Genomic DNA, 21,447 nt, shown 5'->3' with positions numbered 1-21,447 from the left:
CAGGGGCGGACACTCGGCCGGGCAGTCCTGGGCCGAGCGCACCACCGCCACCGATGTGCTTGGTGGCCAGACTCCAAGTGGGACCGGCTGACGCGCTGCCTCGCGGTAAGTCCCGCGCTGCGGGCGCCCCGGGAGTGTCCGCGTTTCACGCTTCAATCCTGCACACGATCCCTCTCCCAGAAACCTAGATTGAGCCCTACGATCCCCGGGCGGGGGCTGGAGTTCTGAGGAGCTGCGCGCTTGTAGGATGGGAACGGAGATGGAGCCCGAGCGGTACCCTCAGGGCAGCGGGAGTCCCAGCCACATCCCCAGCGCTGGGCAGGATGTGGGTGACAGGTCTCCGTTTGTGGCCGCGTGTCTTTTCTTTTCCATTTGAAGCTATGGAGGGGAGGATAGGCAGGGCATTTGGGATTTTGCTCACGTCCAAAGTCAGGCTACGATAGGCTGGGAGCGGGGAAAGTTTGCAGTTAGAGCAACTGAGGAAAGGAGTGCCTGTAGCTGAAGGGGACACTTTTTGCAAGCTATCCTCTCCCCTGAACACCCTTTTAAAAAGCCAACGGCCGCCCTGGAGAGGCCTCGGCGCATGAATCATCCGCGCTTCCTGCCCCCGCCCGGCCCCGCGCGCCCAGTGCCGCGGATTTGAACTGGACGCCGACGGGAACCCGCAAACAAGCACTTCTGTGCCGATGGGTTTGAATCAGCCAATCACAGCCCGCGGGGGCCCTCTCCAGGAGGATGGAGGCGAGATGGGGGGGCCACCACCCGGGGGCCCAGCACGGCCTCGGGGGCGCAGCGACCCGGCCTGCCCCCAAAATCTCAGTGGGGGAGGAAATGTCAGTTTGTGAACCTGCCGAGGCCGGCCACACTCCAGACCCAGCATGCGGGGATCTCCCAGCTCCCAAAGAGCCAAGTGCCAGGGAGATGGCAAAAAAGTTCTGACTACAGCCCTTACCTGGTGCTTGTTCCTCTGCCCTGGAGTAAAAGATAGGAAGGAGAAGGCAGAAGGAGGTTGATTCCCATCATTTGAAGACCCTAGATCCTGACTATGCCCCACCGCCCCAGGCCCCTCACATGCCCACGTGTATTTAGTTTTACGTATAGGACTGGCACACTGCCATAGACTATCCTACAGTCTCTGAAGAGGCACTCACATGAAAACACACCCGGAGCTGTCTTCTTGTGGGCTGGCAGGGCACCAGGTGCCCAACACCTTAGGCAGAGGGAGGAACCCTGAACAGGAGCGCCCCCCACCATCCCCTTACACTACAACATAAGGAAACTGTATTTGATCTTAGGAGAGTATGTGTGGAGGAATACGACCACGGAGGGGAGAAAGCAATAACTGACCACCAGCGAAGGTTTGGGAAGCCACAAACCTTCTGGAAGGTTCAGATAGAGAAGCTGGGTGCCCTGAGGCTCCCCGTTCCAGGTACCAGGCAGTAGCAAGCAACAGGCTCAGGAAAATAGGCTTGGAAAAGGTGAATGAAATAGCTGATGAGGAAAAATGAGACAAGAGTTGGAAGCAGGACATGATGGGAAATAGGGCAGGATGCTCCAACCACTCTAGGGTGGAGATTCGGAGTTTCTCAGGCCACTGTCCAAAAAGCCCGCTGTGGCAGTGCACTGGTTGGAGAAGTGACCACCACCACGGTGATACCTCTATCAGGAACAGAGAAGCAAAAGGCAGCACTTTAATGAGATGTAGAGAGCCAGATGTGTTAGACTGGTATGGCAATGGCTTAGCTGCTTTGAGCCAATGTGTATGTGGATAAAAGCATGGGCAGGTTTAAATGCCCCAAACTGGTTCCCATGAAGTTATCGGTTAATCGAGAACAGAAAGGGGAATTTCAAAAGGGGGGGGGGCGCATGGCTATGTTATGCGGTTCCCATGCCACCTCAAGAATTTTCATTGCTAGGTGGGCTTTTCTCTGAAGATGTTTTAGGGGAAACATAACATTTTAAGTGCTTGCTTCCTTGGAACTGAGCACACATATGGGACAAAGCTTCAGCCTCCTGGACATGAGGTGGGGTTCAGATCCCTGGGTCCTTTGCGCCAGGTATGGCGGGAAGATACACTCTCTTAGCAGCATGGTATGGTATAGAGCCTCCTTGACTCCCTGTGAGCCATGGCTGCGCCTCTGGGTCACCAGCCACTTCTTCTTGTATCTCCTGTTTCCCTATCCGTAGAATGAGATAATAATGTCTCCCTCCCAGAGTTGTACTGTCAATAAACGTGTTTGAGAGCCTTACTGGATTTCAGGAGCAGGAAGCAAGATAAATATTGCTCTTTCTCCTCCGGTGTCAGCAGAAGCTGATGGAGACGCAAGCTCTGGAACCAGGGACTCAGGAAGCCTTTGGTGCCACCAGCCCTAACAAGGGGGCCCCGTCTAAGACCAAAAAGAACTTCAAAGACTTGATGTCTAAGGTGACAGAGGGACAGTTTGTGCTATGCCGGTGGACTGACGGGCTATACTACCTTGGCAAGATCAAGCGGGTAAGTCTGCTCTGGTCCTTGGGCCCAGGCTCCTGTGTTTTTCTGCTCATCTCCTTTTACCCCTCATGCCTAAAGCTGAAAGTGGAAGGGACCAGAGCTTGGCTTTGCAGGCTCCAAGTCCTCAGGCACAATGTGGCCCAGCAGGTTCTTCAGAGAACTTAAGCAAGCACCAGACTGGGCAGGGCATGGATGACTCTCTGACCTGCTCTTCGATCCTTAAAAGCATCCCCATTAAGTCGTCCCCTTGTTCCTAAAGGCCATACTCTGAGGTGGGAAACACAGCTCTCCTTCTGGCCTGTCTTCTGAAGCACAAGGCCAAGAGAGACAGAGGAAGACTGAGACCCAGCTCCCCCCTGCTGCTCCCTCCTGCTGCTCCCCCCTGCTGCTCCTCCACATTTCTTCTCTCTTTGCCTCAGGTCAGCAGTCCTAAGCAAAGCTGCCTCGTGACTTTCGAAGACAATTCCAAATACTGGGTCCTTTGGAAGGACATCCAGCATGGTGAGTGTCCAAGTGTCCACTGCCGCTCCCCCATGCCTCTTCTCTGCCTTCAGTTTTGCCCTCTCTGTCACCCCCTTTTTTTTCCTGGCATCTGTTCTAGTCCATGAACCCTAGGCCTTGAGTACTCATCTTGGGCCCGTCTAGAAGTGAAGTGATAATTAAATGTCAACTCCTGGATCTCCTTTCTGAATGCTCACACTTCAAAAGGGAAGCAGGGCAGAGGGAAGAGGAGCTTGGACATTTATTAGCACCAAGAGTGCTTGGACTGGGTCTCGGGCCTGCAGTTTGAGTCCTTCCTGAATGGCATCTGCTACTCTGGGTCTCCTAGAGCTAGAGAGGAGGAAGAGGCCAGAGGAGAGGGAGGTGTCAGTTATAGATTTGAACTGTGTTCCCTATTTGCATGTGAAGAGAACCTGTGGGGGAGGTGGGGGAGGTGCAGTCAAGAAAGCATGAGAGTGGCCGAGCTGAGATGGAGCAGGGTCATCTGTGAGGATGAGAGGGGAGTTGGAGTGAGTACCACCCCTGCCTTCAGATAGCTGACACCGTGTTATAGATATAGCCAGTTGGAGTCATTCAATCTACATTGGACAGATTTGGGGGATCACCAGACATAATACCCATGTGTCTTTATCATGGAACTATGATGATGGCATAGCACCTATGACAGTTGGCATGAGAGAAGATACGTATTAAATATCACTTATCCTTAGCAGAACAGATGTCACCCACTGAGGCAGGTTCTAGGGTCGGATGGACTCTGGACCTCGTCCCCGATCTATCTACTGCCAAGCTACACAGCCTCGCCTCGAGCAGTGATGGCACTTTTCTGAGGCCCCATTTCGTCAGCTGAAAGGAGGAGGCATCAAAAACCCTGGCTTCGCCTGATGGTTGGTGACACATGCGTGTAGAACGCTCACGCCAGTGCTTCTGCACTGTAGGAAGGAAGTTTCTAAGAATCTGTTACTGAAAAAGATTATTCCGAGAAGCCAGCCAAACGGGCCATGGGATGAAGTCAGTTTTTATGTCTTTCAAACAAACAATTTTTTTTCTCCAAAAATCTGTGGCCAGGGGATACAGTTTGTTTTTCTTTTCTTTCTTTCCACTCTAGTCCCTTGCAATCTAAATCTGTTTTCTGTAGATAAAAATCTATGCTCGTCCCCTGCTGGTTACACTTCTATGAAAAGCACAAAACTCCAGCAGCAAAAGAAAGATCTTTCGACTTCTCAGAGTTTAGGAAGCATCCCAGTTTGTACCAGGGACCGGTTGGGGCACAAGCAGGTCTGTAGCTAGGAACAGGCTGTCCCATGTCCAGCTGATTGCTTCTGACAGGCAGAGGACTTTTGGCATCCCCTAAGATGAGTGCTCAAGGCTGGGCATAACGCATAAGATAGATACTATAAGATAAGATGTATCACTTTAGGGGTTGGGGATTTAGCTCAGTGGTAGAGTGCTTGCCTAGGAAGCGCAAGGCCCTGGGTTCTGTCCCCAGCTCAAAAAAAAAAAAAAAAAGATATACCACTTTACTATAAGATAAGATGTATCACTTTACTATAAGATAAGATGTATCACTTTACTATAAGATAAGATGTATCGGGGTTGGGGATTTAGCTCAGTGGTAGAGTGCTTGCCTAGGAAGCGCAAGGCCCTGGGTTCTGTCCCCAGCTCAAAAAAAAAAAAAAAAGATATACCACTTTACTATAAGATAAGATGTATCACTTTACTATAAGATAAGATGTATCACTTTACTATAAGATAAGATGTATCGGGGTTGGGGATTTAGCTCAGTGGTAGAGCGCTTGCCTAGGAAGCGCAAGGCCCTGGGTTCGATCCCCAGCTCCGAAAAAAAGAACAAAAAAAAAAAAAAAAAAGATAAGATGTATCACTTTATGAAGGGAGCTAAGACCCAACTACCTTCCTTGGTTGTTGAGCAAGGCAGGGTCCTTGCCTGGCCACTTAGTGAACAAATACATCTTGAACCACCTACTACCTGTCAGAAATATCATTTCTGCCTTTACAAAACTTTCATCCTAAGGAGAATGAGGAGGGAGGATCACCAGTTCAAGCACAGCCTGAGCCACATAGCAAGACTCAAAATCTCTAGAAACAAAACAAGAAAAATGTCTAGCAGCTTTCCGGAGTGAGAAAACAGATGCAATGCATCAAGATGTGTTTAAGGGGCTGGAGAGATGGCTTAGCAGTTACCAGCATGTACTGCTCCTGCAGAAGACCTGAGGCTGGTTCCCAGAACCCACGTCTAATGGCTCACAACCGCCTGTAACCCTAGCTCATACACACATACACACACACACACACACACACACACACACACACACACACACACACATACATATATGCATAACTGAAAATTAGCTTAAAAATCATTTTCAAATGCATTTAAGGAGAGTGTGGGAAGGTGGCTCAGTCAATAAGATGCGTATCTTGCTAGCACAAGCACCTGGATGTGATGCCCCAGAACCCACATGGTGGCTCACAACCATCTGTAAATGCAGTCCTGGGTCATCCAGCACCCTCTTCTGACCTCCACAGGCACAGGCCCACCATTGGTACACACATCCATGCAGACAAAACCCATACTCATAAAAAAAACAATGTATCTTTCAAAGAAGCTGGCACACCTGTCATCCCAGCTCTGGAGAGGTAAAAAGCTGGCAGATACCTGGAACTTACTAGCCAATCAGCCTAGTGAACCCTAGATCGTAGTGAGAGGCTCCATCTCAGAAAGAAAGATGGCTGCTCCCTATCAAGTGACCTCCATACATGCGCATACGTTAACCTGCATGAATGTATATACAGCGAAAAGTTGTATTTGTGGGTGGGGGATGTGCTTTACCTAGAATGTGCTGGCTTTGGTTTGATGCCTAGCACCCCTCTGTACCCCCCAAAGGAAAAATATATTTAACATAGCCATACAAATACTTCAGATATAAAAATGTAGTTAACAGAAGAAGACAAAAAAGAAAAAAAATTGAGGAGAGAGCAGTAAATGGAAAGCTATTCTGTAACTGTATTTAGGGGATGGGGTTTACTTCAGTGGGAGAGAGAGTACCCAGCAAGCACTGGGCCTGGGTTTGAACCCCAGCTTTAAAATAGACCAAGATAAACAAATTAAGTGGTCGCTAAATCTGGACCTTGGATCTTGATTCAAAACACAAATTTGTAGTGACATTTTAATTTGCTACACATTTGGAAATAAAAATAACTTTAGAGACAATACAGGTGGCTCAGTGTGCTTTAAGAGAGGTCTGGTTAGAAATGCAGTGGTTGGGCTGGAGAGATGGCTCAGCCGTGAAAGGCTAGGCTCACAACCAAATATATAAGAAATGCAGTGGTTACTGAGAAGTGGATGGATGTCTGGGTCTTGAATCTAAATAGCAGGGAGGAGATGTGGGTGAGGCTGTTGTGTAAATAGGACTTTCTGTGAGTTCACAATTGATGGGAACATGGAATCTCATTATAAACCTACACTTAAATCACAATGCTTAGTAAGCATTTTCAGCGTCACTTGACACTGAAAATGTTTAAACATCCGACAAGTTGGAATAGGTAGAAGAAGGAACCGGATGTGGCAGAAGAGCTAAGACTTATCGGAGCAATGGCTGTGTGTTTGAATCCCACTCTCATACTTATCAGCTAAGCAAGGGCCTTAGCTTCCCGAGCCTCAGTTTCCCCGTCTTTGGAGCAGGTGTTAGCAGACATCTCCGGAAGCCTGGGAAGATTCGGCGAGGCAGCTCGTGGGATGGATAGTGAAGCTCAAAGCACAGCAGTTCAGTTCCTGCTCTGTGGTTTTTATTATGATGGCTTTAACAACGAAAGTCCCTGACAGTTTTATAGATCTCCATTCTGGCTACACACTCCTCAACCCTCCCCGATCCTCCCTTCCCACCCTCCTCTTCCCTCCTCCCTACCTGCCCCTTTCCCAGGTGCTCGATTTTTGGTTTTGTTGTGTGACCCAAAGTGATCGCACAATCGGGGACATCTGTGTGGCCGTTGGGTTGGGACGACTTACTGAAGTCCAGCAGAATCATCAGTGGGTATACAGCTGAAGGAAGGAACTCTCCATCCCCCCCCCCCAGAATGTATCAAAATAATTGTTCAGCAGTGAGGGACAGGCCCCCTGTGTCCCTGCTGTCGATGTCTGGTATGGATGGGTCCATCCTTGTGCAGACCCTGTGTCATCTACAGTTGTTAAGAGTTCATTACAGGGGCCACACTCAACAGATGGCATGCCAAGCCCTTTTTTCTGCCTTTCAGCTCTTCCGTTCTTTCTGGCCCCTCTTCAACAATGTCCCATGAGGGTACGTTGTGGATGTCTTGTTTAGAGCTGAGCTTCAACCGTCCCTCATTCTCAGCATTTTATACAGCTGCTTCTGCACTCCGCAGTTCACAGGAGACAGACGCATCTCCGGTTAAGGCTGAATGGGTATAACATATATTTAGACTCTGTGTCAATGTAGCTGAGCCACAGAACTAAGTTTCCCAGTAGGGGCCCTATGAGCTCCTCACCGGATCCAAGTACGGATTCCTTCTCGGCAGATGATTTTGACGATTTCTTGGTGGTGTGAGCTGGACCTGAGTTGAGGGGACTTCTTTTTCAGCTGGTGTTCCAGGAGAGGAGCCCAAGTGTGATGTCTGCATGGGGAAGACTTCAGGACCGATGAACGAGATCCTCATCTGTGGGAAGTGTGGCCTGGGTGAGTGGGTGAATAGCACACTGTGAAAGGCCCTGCCTTGTGGGCCCCTCCCACTCGGCGGGCCCCTCCCACTCGGTGGGCCCCTCCCATTTTGTGGGCCCTCACCGCACTTGCTGAGGTCCCAGCTAGCTTCCTATCTATCCTATTCCTTCTATCCCTGACATGTCTCCTCCTGCTTTGGGGAAAGGTGACCAAAAGCAATGGGAAATGTAGTTTGTGACCCTCCTAGGCAGAGAGACAGGTGCTGAAGCTCATTCTTGGTGCCTCTTACAGTGGCCAGTACCTTCTTTTTGTGCCTCGCTGGCTGGGTACCACCAGCCAGTACCCTGAAAGCTGGCAGGCAGAGTTCCCTAGGGCTTGCCATAGCTCGACTAGCCTCGCTGCCTTTGGCCAACTGGCCTTGGGCCACTGCTCCCTTGTGACTGATTCACCATCCCCTCCTTTGCCCCAGGTTACCACCAACAGTGCCACATCCCCATAGCAGTCGATGCCAACTGGCCCCTCCTCACTCACTGGTTCTGCCGACGCTGCATTTTCGCACTGGCTGTGAGGGTGAGCATCTCCCAACCCCTTTCCCCAGCCCTTGCCCTCCTGTCTTCCAACTGGGCAGACCAGAGCCCCACGAGACTCAGGCCTGAGACGACATCGCTGATGCTGTTCTCTAGGCAGAAGGGCTCCACTTGGACTTTGGAGACACAGGGTGCTGTCTTAGGCTAGATCTCAGAACCTCTCTAAACCTCAAGTGTTCCCAACCATAAAATGGACCCAGTTTTGTGTCAGTAGGAGGCCCCTAACAAAGGGCCGTTTGCTATTAAAAGACAACGTTATTATGTACCTCCCCCTTACACGTGGTATTTTTTTTTACTTCTTTTTTTAAAAAGCTCTTAAGATAAATATATATTCTTTCACAGATTGTGTGTGTGTATGTGTGTGTGTGTGTGTGTTGTCCTTTTTACAACTAATGCTATCAATGAATATCACTAAAGGAAACAGGATGGGTTTAGGATTGGTGAGAAAAAGCTCGTTTTTCTGATGTTCATAAAATGTCTGGGTCTCCCCGAACCCTGGCAGCATTTCTCCTGATAGCTGTGTGCTGACAGGTGTAGTTGTTGACCTGGGTCCTATCTCCCCCTAGAAAGGCGGTGCGCTGAAGAAAGGCGCCATCGCCAAGACGCTGCAGGCAGTGAAAATGGTGCTGTCCTACCAGCCTGAGGAGCTCGATTGGGATTCGCCCCATCGCACCAACCAGCAGCAATGCTACTGCTACTGCGGCGGGCCTGGAGAGTAAGGCACCAGAGCGGGACACGTGTTGACTGCTGGGCGGGACTGACAGGCTCCCAGGGAACCCCATCTCGGGGGCGGGGCCTGAGTGACAGCCTGAAGGGCGGGGTGAGGCTTGACTGGCAGGCTCTGGAGGCGGGACCTGCGCCCTCCGAGTGACAGCTTGGGGGCGGGGCCTGAGCATCAGACTCTGGAGGGGCTGACCCAGAGTGACAGCTGGGCTGAGGGATATGAGTGTCTGGCGGCGGGACCTGGAGGGGCGAACCTGGAACCATGGGGCGGGGCCTTCGTGTCACGCTGTAGAGGTGGACCAAGAGAGACTTGACAGGGGGCGGGGTCTGTTAGGTTATGAAGGCGGGATCTAGAGGGGCGGACCCAGAGTGACAGCAGCGGGGCGGGGCCTCAGTGTCAGGCCTTGGAGGCGTGTCTTGGATGGGCAAATCCAGAGTGCTCACTGGGGGCTAGGTCTAGGGTAGACGGGCCTAAAGTGACAGTCGCGAGGGCGGGGCCTAGGTGTCAGGCCACGGAAGCGGGATCTGGAGGGGCGGATCCTCGATGTCATTTTAGGGAGGGCAGATTGTTTAATGTTTAATTTTAATGTCGCTTTGCAGGAGGGAAACCCAGAGTAGTCTTTGGGGAAACCAAGCTTTGAGGGGCGGGCCCAGGGGGTAGGATGGCTGTCATAAGGCAGGTCTGGACCAATGGGAGCCAGGAGAGTTACCTAGGGATCTTAAAGGAAGGGTGCTGAAAGTAAGCTCAGAGTGAGAACCTGTGCAGGTGCAATGGAGAGTAGAAGGCAGAGTGCTTTTCTTGGAGTCACGTGAGAAAGGAGGAAGTAATGAAACAGCTAAAAAGCCTAGGCCTGACAGATGACCATAACCTGGCACAGCACTTTGCCAGCTCTGCCTCCCCTGGTTCACAGTTCACTTACTAGTTTTTCCTTTGTGTGGCTGTGAGCATCAGTAACTATATAAAAGCTCACATGGGCTGGGAATTGGTAATCAGCTGGTGGTGGTAGAAGAGATTCTTGTCTTGCTGTGGGGCCAGAATCTGCTCTAGCTTGCCAACCTGGGCCTCCGAGGCCAATTAAACCTGCTCCTTTGGGCTGTCTGCATAGAGGCAGGATCTCTATCCTCAGTAGATAGCAGACTGATCCTTCCCGTCCTGGGTTTTAGAGTATCTGGAGGTGATGCTTGTGATCCAGCTAGCCTCTGACTATGCCATTTGAACTACTTCATCTCTAAAATGAGCTGTTACCTCAATTACCCATGAGCACCCTGGTGTGCTAGGAGGCATTTTGAATGATAATGTAAAACAGTATACAGAAACCTATATGACATTAGTAAGTCGGTGCTTCTCAGTGTTTAGTGAGCAGTTGTTAGAACACACACATGCACACGCATGCACGCATGTGCACGCGTGCGCCTCCAAAAGGCTCCTCTGAATAACCAAGCCAGATCTGAAGCCAACCAGAGAAACTGCCTATTAAACCTGTACTTTGAGGCTGGGGCCACTGGTGTGCTTTTCTAGCTGTGGCCCACAGTCCTCTTCCCTCACCTGTAGAGGCTGGTGAGTACGTTGCTGAGCCTGACTGTGATGTGGCTGACCTAGCTCTTCTGTGCCTCCAGGTGGTACTTACGGATGCTACAGTGCTACCGGTGTAGGCAGTGGTTCCATGAAGCCTGTACACAGTGCCTAAGTGAGCCTATGGTGTTTGGAGACCGGTAAGTGATGATCTACTAGATATCACACAAAGGAGGTCTGTGGTAGCCTAGCTTGTCAGCAGGAGACAGCTCAAGATAAAGGGGACCCTGGCTATGCCGGGCCAGGAGACAATGAAGGGATGTGCTAGGCTACATGCCTACTTGCTGCTGACTTGTGGGAAATCTTGAGGACATTCTTGCCTTCACAAGATTCAGATTCTACAAATATCTCAGGAAGGAGAGATAACAGTCTCTGCCTTAGCCTTACCAAGAGTTACTGTAAGCACCACTAGGGAAATGGATGGCCTCTAGTTAGTAGGGCTAAGCTAATGGGAGATATTATATCTGCTAAATCAAATATTATTCTTCTTTGGCTGGTGGCTGGCAAGTAAGTGTGTAAGTGGATGGGAGAGGTCTCAGAAGGGACAGTGGTAACCACTATTGCCCAACCTAGAAACTGAGCTGAATTCTAGGGCAGTGACCTTTGGAGTAGGGTGGAGACATATTCCTTGGTCCCTGTCGCCTTCACTGCTCAGAGGCTGGCAGCCCAGAAGTGAATGCTATGGGAAGCAGGTGGGAGGGGGACAGATGGCCCGGACTGAGGGTCAGAGGTCTTCCCATCACAGTCCCTCTCCTCTACACACAGGTTCTACCTGTTCTTCTGCTCCGTGTGTAACCAAGGCCCAGAGTATATCGAGAGGTTGCCCCTGAGATGGTGAGAAGATGGAACCTGTCCCTACCAGCTCTTCCTGTCCCCTCTGCCCTCTGCCCCCTGCCCCCTGCCCTCTGCCTTCTGCCCTCTGCCCTCTGCCCTGACCCTCACTTGGCCCTTGCTTTCTTACCCAGGGTAGACATAGTTCACCTGGCCCTCTATAACCTGGGAGTACAGAGCAAGAAGAGGTACTTCGACTTTGAGGAGATCCTGGCCTTTGTCAACCACCACTGGGAGCTCCTGCAGCTTGGCAAGGTACGTAAGGTCCCAGGCGCCGGAGGTGCCCGCACAGGATCACTCAGTGCAGGGCGAGGGTATAGATATCCGAGTTCCCACCCTTGTGCTGCAGTTCCTTGAGTCAGTGCCTCCAAGCCTGTGCCAGGGAGGGGCACTCTAGCCTCCGTTTCGGGCAGTGGTCAGCCGGGACCTCACTAAGCTGCAGGGAGCCAAGGCATCGAGGCCGAGTGCAGCCAAGCATTGGGCAGATCTCCTGTCTTGGTTAGGAATTGCAGTGGGTTTGTCTCCTGCTGACCTTGCTCTGTGCTGTGTTCCCAGGGGCCTCAGTGCCCTGTAGCTACAGACTTTGAAATTGTCAGAGCTGGAGAGCGAACTGACACTCCCACGGGGCTACGTAGCCCTCTGCCCTACCCATTCCCTCAGAGTCCTCTTTACTACTGCAGAATGAACTGTCTCCCACTGACTACCCAATCCTTCTTTGATGAGACAGGGTTGTAAAAGACAAACAAGGGCCATCGAGATGGCTCAGGAGATGAGGGAGGTTGTCCTCTGCCCACCAAACGTGTGCTGTAGCATGCACACGCCCACACACACACACACACACACACACACACACACACACACACACGCACACACACATGCACACACGCATGTATAGGTGTATAATTAAAAAAAACAAATAGGCAATTCTTACATTTTGCAAGCAGTTGTATATATGTCTCCATTTATAGTGGTGTTTGGTAAATTATAAGACACACAGAAACTCATGAAGAAGAGTCAGTACTGTTTTTAGATTTACTTAATGCATGTGAATGTTTTGTTCACGTGTATGTCTACAACCACGTATGTGTGTGTCCGGTGACCACAGATGCCATAAGAAGGTGTTGGACCCCCTAACATTGGAGTTGTGGATGATTGTTAGCTTCTGTGTTGGGGCTGAAATCAAGCCAAGGTCCTCTGCTGGAACAATTGCTCTTAGCCGCAGAGCTACCTCGCCAGCCCCTAGAGTTGGTATTTTTAAGTCACTTTTTCTGGTGTAAACGAAATCATGCGTAGGCGCTGGAGAGATGCTCAGCAGGTAAGAGCACTCATGCTGCCCTGGCAAGAACCCAAGCCCCATTCCCACATGCACTGCAGCTTACCAGTACCATCTACAAGGCCAGTTCCAGGGATCCAGCACCCTCTTCAGACCACCAGTGGGCACTGCACACACATGATACACACTTGCAGGTAAACACTCATAAAAATAAATATTAAAAAAACATGTTTCTAATGGAAAAAATTAAATGATCAAAACAGAAGTATGCTTTTTAAAAGATTCATATTTCCACTACTCAGAAATAACTAGAAATAAAGTCTGGGTCTATCCCATTCCTACTCTTTTTTATGGTTTACAAGAATTTACATTCTGTTTTAGATCATCTCTTCTCAGTGTTATGCTGTTTCGGGCTATTAGTGTTCTCATAACCTTTTAAATGGCTGAACTGATGTCCTCCTTAGTTTGCCAGTCGGGTGCATAGTTTCTTTCTGTCCACCATCAGAAACAGTGTCATTGGGCACATTTGGGTACGTGAAACTTCATTCATGTTTCATACTTGATCTGCATCATAGACCTCATAAGGTGGCATCACTGGACAGGAGTGTGGATGTTTTAAAAGCAGCCCTGAGGAATGAACCCAGGGCCTTGTGCATGATAGGCAAGCAGTCTCCCACTAGGCCACAGCCTGGTCCCGTAAAGCTCCTGAAACATTGAGACCAGGAGATTCCTCTTGATCACAGATGGGGAAACTGATCTCAGAGAGGTGAAAGGTTGCAAGTCAATGGTTCTCCCCTGGAGGCCACTGGAGCATGAGATGGGGTGGCGGGATCAGGCCAGGAGTGTCTTAGATACTCCTGTACAGCTAACTCCTGCTCACCTGCTCCCCGCAGCTCACGAGCACCCCTGTGACAGAGCGAGGGCCGCATCTCCTCAACGCTCTCAACAGTTACAAAAGCCGGTGAGTGCAAGAAAAGAGGAAGAGCTGTGAGTCCTTGCTGGGATTTCAATCTAAAGGCTCTTCCTACCATAAGTCCTGTGTTTAAGTTGTGCTCCCTGCCTGGCTTTCCTTCCTTCTTGTCCACCATCCAGGGAGTAAAGACATCTAGAGGCCTTCCTTTGCAGAGCCTTCCCAAGCACCCAGGGCCTTGACTCAGTTGTATGTTAGCATCCATTCTATGGCCCAGCCAGATAGAGAACCTGGAAAACCATCAGTCAGGGCTTCCACCTCTGGGCTACTTCCCTAGCCTGTGCCTTCCCATCCCATGTTTTAGCACACACTTGTCCCTCAGCCATGTTCAAGACCTTTTATGACACAACCCTCCTTGTCTTCATTTTACACTGTTATAGATTCTGGGTGTCAGCCAGCCAAGCTCAGCCCTTGGCTTCCTATTCATTTGTTGGTTGGCTGGTTGGCTGGTGGGCTGGTTGGCTGGTTGGCTGGTGGGCTGGTTGGTTGGTTGACTGGTTGGCTGGTTGGCTGGTTGGCTGGTTGGCTGGTTGGTTAGTTGGCTGGTTGGCTGGTTGGTTAGTTGGTTAGTTGGCTGGTTGGCTGGTTGGTTAGTTGGCTGGTTGGCTGGTTGGCTGGTTGGCTGGTTGGCTGGTTGGTTGGTTGGCTGGTGGGCTGGTGGGCTGGTGGGCTGGTTGGCTGGCTGACTGGCTGGTTGGTTGGCTGGTTGGCTGGTTGGCTGGCTGGGTGGTTGGTTTTTGAGATAGGGTTTCACTCTGGCCCAGGTTCAAACTGTTGATTCCCCTGCCTCAGCCTCTTCCATGCTGAGTTAACAAGTATGCACCACCACATCCCATGTACTGAGCACTGTCCTTCCCTCGGCCTCTTGTTTTCCCCACCTCCATTCAGTTTTTGGCAGCAAGTCTAGTTACAGGCTCTGTAACAGACCAGTCTAGGTAGATTCTGCGCTATGGAGAGATTCTCAGCTATGAGATACAGCCCCTGCTTCTGTGGAAGCTTGCCTGAAGCCTCTTGTAGGATAACATGCTTATACCTTCCTGTGGTTTGAGGTGCAGCAAGACCTCCCCTTGAGCTTGAGATCCTGTGACCTCCCAGTGCTCAGTTTCCTGAGAACAGGCCAAGGCTTGAACACCCTCCACAGCCCCAGGGCCTCATTCAGCCAGTGTTGAAATAGGAGATGTGCCCGGAGGTGCTTCCTGGCCAAAGAACATGAAGAACTGGCACCAGTACCTGGGTCCTGAGAGTTCTGTCCTATGCTGTACCTGGTGGCCTTGCAGCTGGCCAAGGCTAAGAAGCCTCAAGGAAGAGCAAGGATAGAATACGTTCAGCAGGCAAGGACAGGGAGGTGCTTGGTCACATTCTCCAACTGGAGACTGTGGATTCATTCTCAGGGCAGGGAGGCCCCCGGCCTTGGTGGCAATCTGCTTCACTCTCTGGAGGATCAGCTGACAGCCCAAGCCTCTCTCCTGTCACCCCAGGTTCCTGTGTGGCAAGGAGATTAAGAAGAAGAAATGCATCTTCCGACTGCGCGTCCGTGTCCCGCCCGCCCCTCCAGGAAAACTGCTTCCGGACAGGGCACAGATGCCAAGTGACAAAGGGACCTTTGAGCTGCTTCGTAAGAGAGGAAAGAGCAAGCCTGGGTCAGTGCTGGTGGGGGACAGTGGCTGCAGCGAGCTTGGGTTCTCTGCCTAAGCTCCCACCTCCCGCAGATGGTAGAAGCTATGTGGTGGGCTCAGGCAGTGTGGCAGCATCCCTGTAAACCCGGAGTCCTAGACCCAGCAGGGTCCAGCTATAGGCACTCTGGGAGTGCTAGTGAGAAGCTCTGGGGTCCCTCTCACCACAGGCCCCTCACTTCCTAGCTCCAGGAAGACTGATGCTGGGACCCAGCCCTGCTGCGCTAGGACTGGGCAGCGGCAGCAGCAGAGCATGAGGGAAGTGTCAAGGGCTGGGCGAGCCTCGTCTCTAGGGGCACTGGGGCAAGGAGGCACCTCTCATTTTTCTACTCTCTAAAGCCCCTCCACATTCACTGCTCCCGGAGGATGGCCTCCTCCCAGGCTCACTCTACCCTGCCCAAACCCTCCTGATCCCATACTGCCGCTGCCCTCAGCTCTGACTGGGGCTCTGACAGGCCGCCCTCTCCCTTTTCTGTCTCCACAGTTTGTTGCCTCAGGAATCCCAGCAGCAGAAAAGGCGAGTTTATAGAAGAAAAAGATCAAAGTTTTTGCTGGAAGATGCTATTCCCAGTGTTAGTTCCTGGTTTTCTTATTCTCCAGTTTCACATGCAAGGGCCGCACATGTTAGGGGCCCTATGCAGAAAATAACGCACTGGCCCCGACCCAAAGGGGTGCCCCAATATCCCACTGCCAATTACAGAAAAACAAGGATTGTCAGGCACCCTAAGACTGCTATTGGGGTCTCATCACCCACAAGTTCTCCTGAGAACATGGGTTAGGGCAGGGTTAGATAATATCCCAGTTCCAGTCTGGGCCAAACGGGGCTAGGGTGTGGGGGCAGCGCTTTCTAGATGGGATGTTGAAGGCATTGACTGAGCCCAGCCTAGAACCAGGTCTCAGAACATATTTTCCTTCTTCGATTATCCTTACTGAGAGCCTCCTTGTGGATGGTAGTGTTAACGGTGCCTCTGCACTCCGCACTTTCACAGCCACAATGGAGTCCTAGCTTCTTCCTGTGGCCCCCAGTAAAGCAGGCTCTCAGTCATTCCCATTTTGCAAATGGAGGCAGCTAAGACCCAGAGAGGCAAACGAGAAATCAGGCGGCTTGGAGAAGAAGTCAGGACTAGACACCATGGTGACTTAGCTCTCTGTCCACAGTTCAGAGTCCAGAGGAAGTGGCAGGATTTCCCTAAGCCCTCATGGCCCTGGCTGAACAGCAGGCGCCCATACACCCCTCAGATGGGAGAAAGGCTGCTTGGGGAGAGGTAGGTCTGTTGGTCCGTCTGTTGACTGACCCTGTCTCTGTTGTGTCCACAGAGTGACTTCACCTCAGCCTGGAGCACGGACCACCACCTGGCCAGCATATTCGACTTTACACTGGATGAAATTCAGAGTTTAAAAAGGTACCTGCTATTCCAGAACTGACAGTAAGGAGGGGCTCTACTCCCCAGCATGAAGGACACGCCCCTCATGGACCTTCTGAAACTTCAGCTGAAAGGTTCTATATGCACAGGGCTGCCTGAGAATTTTATTCACTACAGCTTGTGGCATAACACCCTCTGCCCCACAAAAGCAGTGGTCTGGGCTGACTTGCCTGCAGACCTGCCACTCCCCTGCCTCACATCTAAGACCGGAAGGGCTATGGCCATCCTGTTCTGTGTTTATACTAAGCCCTCTTCCTGAACCACCCTGTGCCCTGCCCTCCCCGAGCCAAAAACTCAGAATATTGCTCCGGGAAGCCCTCGTGGATCCTCCCAGCTGTGTTGGAAAACTGCTGTATCTGCTCATATGAATATGAAATCGTCACATTTGGGTATTTGAGGGGCAAGAATGTCATCTTTTATCATTCGACTCTCGAAGACAACTCTGTTTTGGTCCCGGATCAGGAAGGGGAGGGATTTAGAGTCAGATGGGAGCTCTAGGCCATGCTCGCCAGTTCTAACCCTGCAGCATTAGCTGACTTCCTTAATCGCCCAACCGCCCCGTTTCCCCCGCTTTGAGTCCGTGGAATTTTGTACAACTGCCCATTGGCTCATGGACCGTGTCACCAACCGGCATGCCCATGGCCACAGGAGAGTGGTCTGGGACAGTTTTCTTGACTCTCAGCTTTGAAGACTACATGGTAGAAAACAAGACAGACGGATGCAGGGTGGAAATCTTGGCAGTGAGGAGATGGGCTGGCCTGTCAGAGACACTGAAGGTGGAGAGGCTCCATAGTGCTGGGCCAGGCCAATAACAGGCTTCTCTTCCCCCCTCTCAGTGGCAGCTCAGGCCAGACCTTCTTCTCAGACGTGGATTCTACCGATGCTGCTAGCACCTCAGGCTCTGCGTCCACCAGCCTCTCCCAGGACTCCAGGTGAGCTTCCCGAGGGTGTGTGCAGGAGCTCTCTGTGAGGGACTGAGGTCCCCAGCCTGGCCATTCCCTACTGCTGGGTGGAGACTTAACCTTCACTTCCTGGTCTTCTGTGACTGAGTCCGCTCTGGACCCCTCTGTTCCAAAGCACCAGGGTGGAGCCAAAGTTGCTATGAGCCCTTCTGTTTGTGAGATTCTTTGCCTGCAACCGTTATGTGATCCCTCTCATCGAGTGACCCAATTCTGGGACCTTTTGATTAGAGAAGCCATTACACTCTGAGCTTCTTGGCATCTGTGTGTCGTAGCTGTTCGTCACCTGTGGCTCGGACCACAGGGCTCCTCCTGTTCTCGTTCCTAGCTGTCTGATTTTTGGATCCTAGGATCTTTAAGAGGAAAATTCGCTCCTTTTAAGCAGAGTAAGATGGCAGGCTGTGAGGTGTGGCTGAGAGTACAGCCTGGTTTACTGCCGGGCACAGCCCCCTCTGCATTCGTATTCCCGAGCCTATGGAGACTTCGTGGGAGTAGACAAATCTATATGGATAGAAATCCTCTACTTGGCGTACATCTCTGACTTGGGTCCTTCTCTGATGTTGCCTCTGTAGCTGTAATATGGGTTCTAAGGGATCAAAGCCAGGGCTCCGTGCTTACTAGACAAGTGCTCTATCACTGAGCTACACTTACCGTCTTCCTGCTCCCTTGGGTTCTCAATACGCCTCCAGACCTCAGCATCTGTTAACAGGCAGTTTGTCTGTTTTGCTGACACCTCTGCCTATGTGGTACAAGGCCCTTCAGTCCCTGCCTCTGTGTAGCTCACCCAGTTCATACAGAGGACTAAAAAGCCCAGGCAAGACCTCTGCACTGTGGGACTTCAGACGCACCCATGACAACAACCCACCCTTCTAGATACAAACAACATACACTTCCAAATCGAACATACTTAGGTTGGAATCCTGGCCTTTGTACTCCCCAGCTGATGTCTCCTCTGGAGCCTCAGTTTCCCGGTTACAGGACCTCTCTGAAGTTCCATCCATGCCCAGGGTCCGGCCTAGTCCCTTATACCTAAGAGCCTCTCAGACTGAGGAATCTTATGATTGCTTCAACTCATCCCCCATCGTTTCCCTCTTCCCCCTCTCGATGCAGATGGACAGTAGGCAGCCGTAAGAGGAAGCTGGCGGCCAAAGCGTACAGGCCCCTGCGGGCAAAGCATCGGGCAGCCGAGCCGGATGGGAGATGCGCCTCAGACAGCAGTGCAGAGGGAGCTCCGGGCCCTGAGCAGCAGGATGAAGGCATCGACAGCCACACGTTCGAAAGCATCAGTGGAGATGACTCCTCCCTGTCCCATCTCAAGTCCTCTATCACCAACTACTTCGGTGCAGCTGGGCGGTTGGCCTGCGGGGAAAAGTATCAGGTGTTGGCTCGGAGGGTCACTCCAGAAGGCAAGGTTCAGTACCTGTTGGAATGGGAGGGCACTACCCCTTACTGATTATCCCTCAGAGGCTGCCCAGAGGCTGCAAACCAAAGGAGGGGCAGAAGAAGCCCCTGGGTCCCTGTTTTCTCCAGGCTTACGGTGGTGGAGGGAAGCAGGACATCCTGGCCGCAGCCCCTGCCTGCTGTCTGCCAGGCCAAGGTCTGTGTGCTGCTGTACCAGTTGCCCGAGTCTCTGAGGCCCTGCTGGCTCTCTCTCGTCTATATCACACTCCATACCCTCAAACTTTCCATTGGTTCCTCCGATGGTACCCTGGCTGTGACCCCTGATCTGAGGCCTGAAACTGATTTTCGTTGTCCCCAGTTCTCCATCTTCTGACCTCTCCCCTGCTTGGGTGTTTCATGCGGACACACATCTTCCATGCACATATGCTCATCTGTCCCTCACTGGGACCACAGTGAGGAAAGGGAACCCTGTGGGTCTTCCACTTTCTCACCAGTACCCCTCACCCAGGAGAGTAGGGGATGCCTGAGAAAGTTCAGGATGCCTGCGACCCAGAGCCTGGGAAGTGATGGCCTGGGTCTCTACTGAAGGGACGAGAATCAGGGTCTTTTATTGAGGCTGGGAAGGGGGACTAAGGGAGTCAAGGCCAAGGCTCCCAGAAGTTTGCCTGTCCCCAGCAACAGCTCTTCACTGTTGCCGCAGACTAGAGCCTGGCCTTGCTACATAGACGTGTTCTTGAACGCGCAGATCTGGGAGGAAACGATGGGGAGGACCCATCCCAAACACTGTGTATACAGACAAACACCACCACACATCCCCACCAGGGTGCCCTGGCCCTGTCCTTGGCCTCTTCCAGGGATAAATGCTGCAGTTAAATGTGAAAACCAAGCTCCGGCCTCCTCTGGCCTGTGAACCAGCCTTGGCCCCACAGAGAAGCACAAAAGACACCCCAAGACACCCCTCTCCTGCATAGCTCCTGCCTTGCCCAGAAGCTGACAATCACTTTGGGGATGGGGCAGCCGGGGGCGGGGAGAGAGGGCAGTTCCCAAGGGTCTGAATCATTGGTTCCCTTCAGAAAGGAAGTCTTTGTCATCGATGGTAAAATAGAATTCTTAGAATGGACAAACTCAGCCGTGTCCGGAGGGAAACCAAAACTAGGAGGTAGGCAGGGAGTCCTTATTTTTGCCTGCAGAAACAGAAACTGACTCGCTCGGTTGGACAATTAGAAAGAAGTGCCTTTGGGGTGGGAGGCAGGGGCACCAGACTGGGACCAGCTTCCCTGACTGCTGCTGTGGCTTCTGGCTGGGAGTGGGGAAATGGACCATCGCATGGCGACATCAGACTATATCAGAAGTGCTGATTTCCCCATGAGTGGGTCTGACCCCTCCACATCCACCTGTGAGCATTAAGGAGGAGGGGGAGTCCCTGAGGTAGGCTAGACGGTCCCTGCCATACACCTCAGCAACCATAGTGCCTTGCAAAGGAACCTCACCTCTCACTAGACACAGCTACCCACGTCCATCTGCTTCCCCGTCTTGGCTCAGGCAGGGCTCAGCAGATGGACACTGAGACCAGTTCTCAGTCCCACAGCTGCTGCCACTGAGGTCCCCAAGTGGGTCCCGGTGGAAGGAGAGTTGTAAAGCCAACTCCCAGGCCAGCAGGCATGTGGGAACTGGGGTCAAGTTTGTGGCTTCCTGTTGGCTTCTGTGAGCACGGCAACCTCCAACATGTGTTTTCCAGGCTACTGGGGAAGCCAGAGAGTTTAGGATGGCTGTTTGTACATCTGTCCCTCCTCCCCTGCTGTGCCCCAGAAGCTCTAGGCCTGAGGAGCAGGAAGGCAGGTGGGGTGCTCATCCCGCTGGGGAAGCTAGCACAAGGCCTGACCAGGTCCTGGACTCCTCAAGGCAGCATTTCACCCCTACATGACAATAGCTGCATTACTGCCAACCGATGGTACGACCCTGTGCACCTTTGAAGAGATTCTGGTTTTAAATTGCTGCTTTTAATAGTATTTGTTATATTAAAGTTATAATTGACGTGTCTGGTTTACAACATAAGCGTGTCCTCAGAGTCGTCTTTGGGTTCTTCTCTTGACTTCCTGGAGTTTAGGCAGAGGATGGTGAGGCCAGCCCCTCTGGTCATGCAACCTCCCCACCCCACCCCCACCCTTGTCCTCTGCACCCATGTTCTCTCAGCAGTGTCCCATATTGCCCCTAGGGAACGTGGGACACACTCTCTCTCCGCTGTAGAGTAACAGCAAACATTCACCCTTAGGATCTAGGAATTAATTAGAATTCTCAGGAAGCCTCCATATCATGTTAGCCTTAAGATACTTTGCTCTCCACATTC

The 21,447-nt window shown here is 51.7% G+C and overlaps 1 protein-coding gene across 6 annotated transcripts; it reads left to right on the top strand.

The window, feature by feature from the left end:
• Window positions 1-11: 11 nt before the first annotated feature.
• Window positions 12-21,153, top strand: Phf19 (PHD finger protein 19). Of its 6 annotated transcripts, none has more exons than XR_015682813.1 (15): window positions 12-105; window positions 2,309-2,494; window positions 2,911-2,992; window positions 7,609-7,704; window positions 8,156-8,256; window positions 8,840-8,988; window positions 10,614-10,709; window positions 11,335-11,403; window positions 11,535-11,655; window positions 13,567-13,634; window positions 15,122-15,283; window positions 15,801-15,833; window positions 16,634-16,719; window positions 17,577-17,672; window positions 18,810-21,152. XR_015682813.1 is itself a non-coding variant. In XM_087651482.1 (15 exons), the coding sequence occupies exons 2-15, from the start codon at window positions 2,315-2,317 to the stop codon at window positions 19,150-19,152; spliced, it is 1,737 nt and encodes a 578-aa protein (XP_087507608.1). In that variant the 5' UTR covers window positions 12-105; window positions 2,306-2,314; the 3' UTR covers window positions 19,153-21,152. The 6 variants fall into 6 exon arrangements, 3 of the variants coding, with proteins under 3 accessions (XP_087507608.1, NP_001100040.1, XP_087507609.1); XM_087651482.1 differs by having other exon boundaries at window positions 2,306-2,494; window positions 15,801-15,888; NM_001106570.1 differs by having other exon boundaries at window positions 61-105; window positions 15,801-15,888; window positions 18,810-21,153.
• Window positions 21,154-21,447: the final 294 nt, after the last annotated feature.

The sequence above is a fragment of the Rattus norvegicus genome, chromosome 3, assembly GCF_021556685.1.
Source record: "Rattus norvegicus strain SHRSP/BbbUtx chromosome 3, alternate assembly SHRSP_T2T, whole genome shotgun sequence".
NCBI classification, from domain to species: domain Eukaryota; kingdom Metazoa; phylum Chordata; class Mammalia; order Rodentia; family Muridae; genus Rattus; species Rattus norvegicus.
Note: the sequence above shows the minus strand (reverse complement) of the source record. Positions and strands in the feature narration are given on the sequence as shown.

Excerpts from the sequence above, each read along its gene's own strand:
- Phf19 (NM_001106570.1), top strand. The coding sequence starts at position 2,315 with ATGGAGACGCAAGCTCTGGAACCAGGGACTCAGGAAGCCTTTGGTGCC. Across the intron at positions 7,705-8,155 it reads CTGTGGGAAGTGTGGCCTGG|GTTACCACCAACAGTGCCAC; the intron begins GTGAGTGGGTGA and ends CCTTTGCCCCAG. Across the intron at positions 17,673-18,809 it reads AGCCTCTCCCAGGACTCCAG|ATGGACAGTAGGCAGCCGTA; the intron begins GTGAGCTTCCCG and ends CTCTCGATGCAG.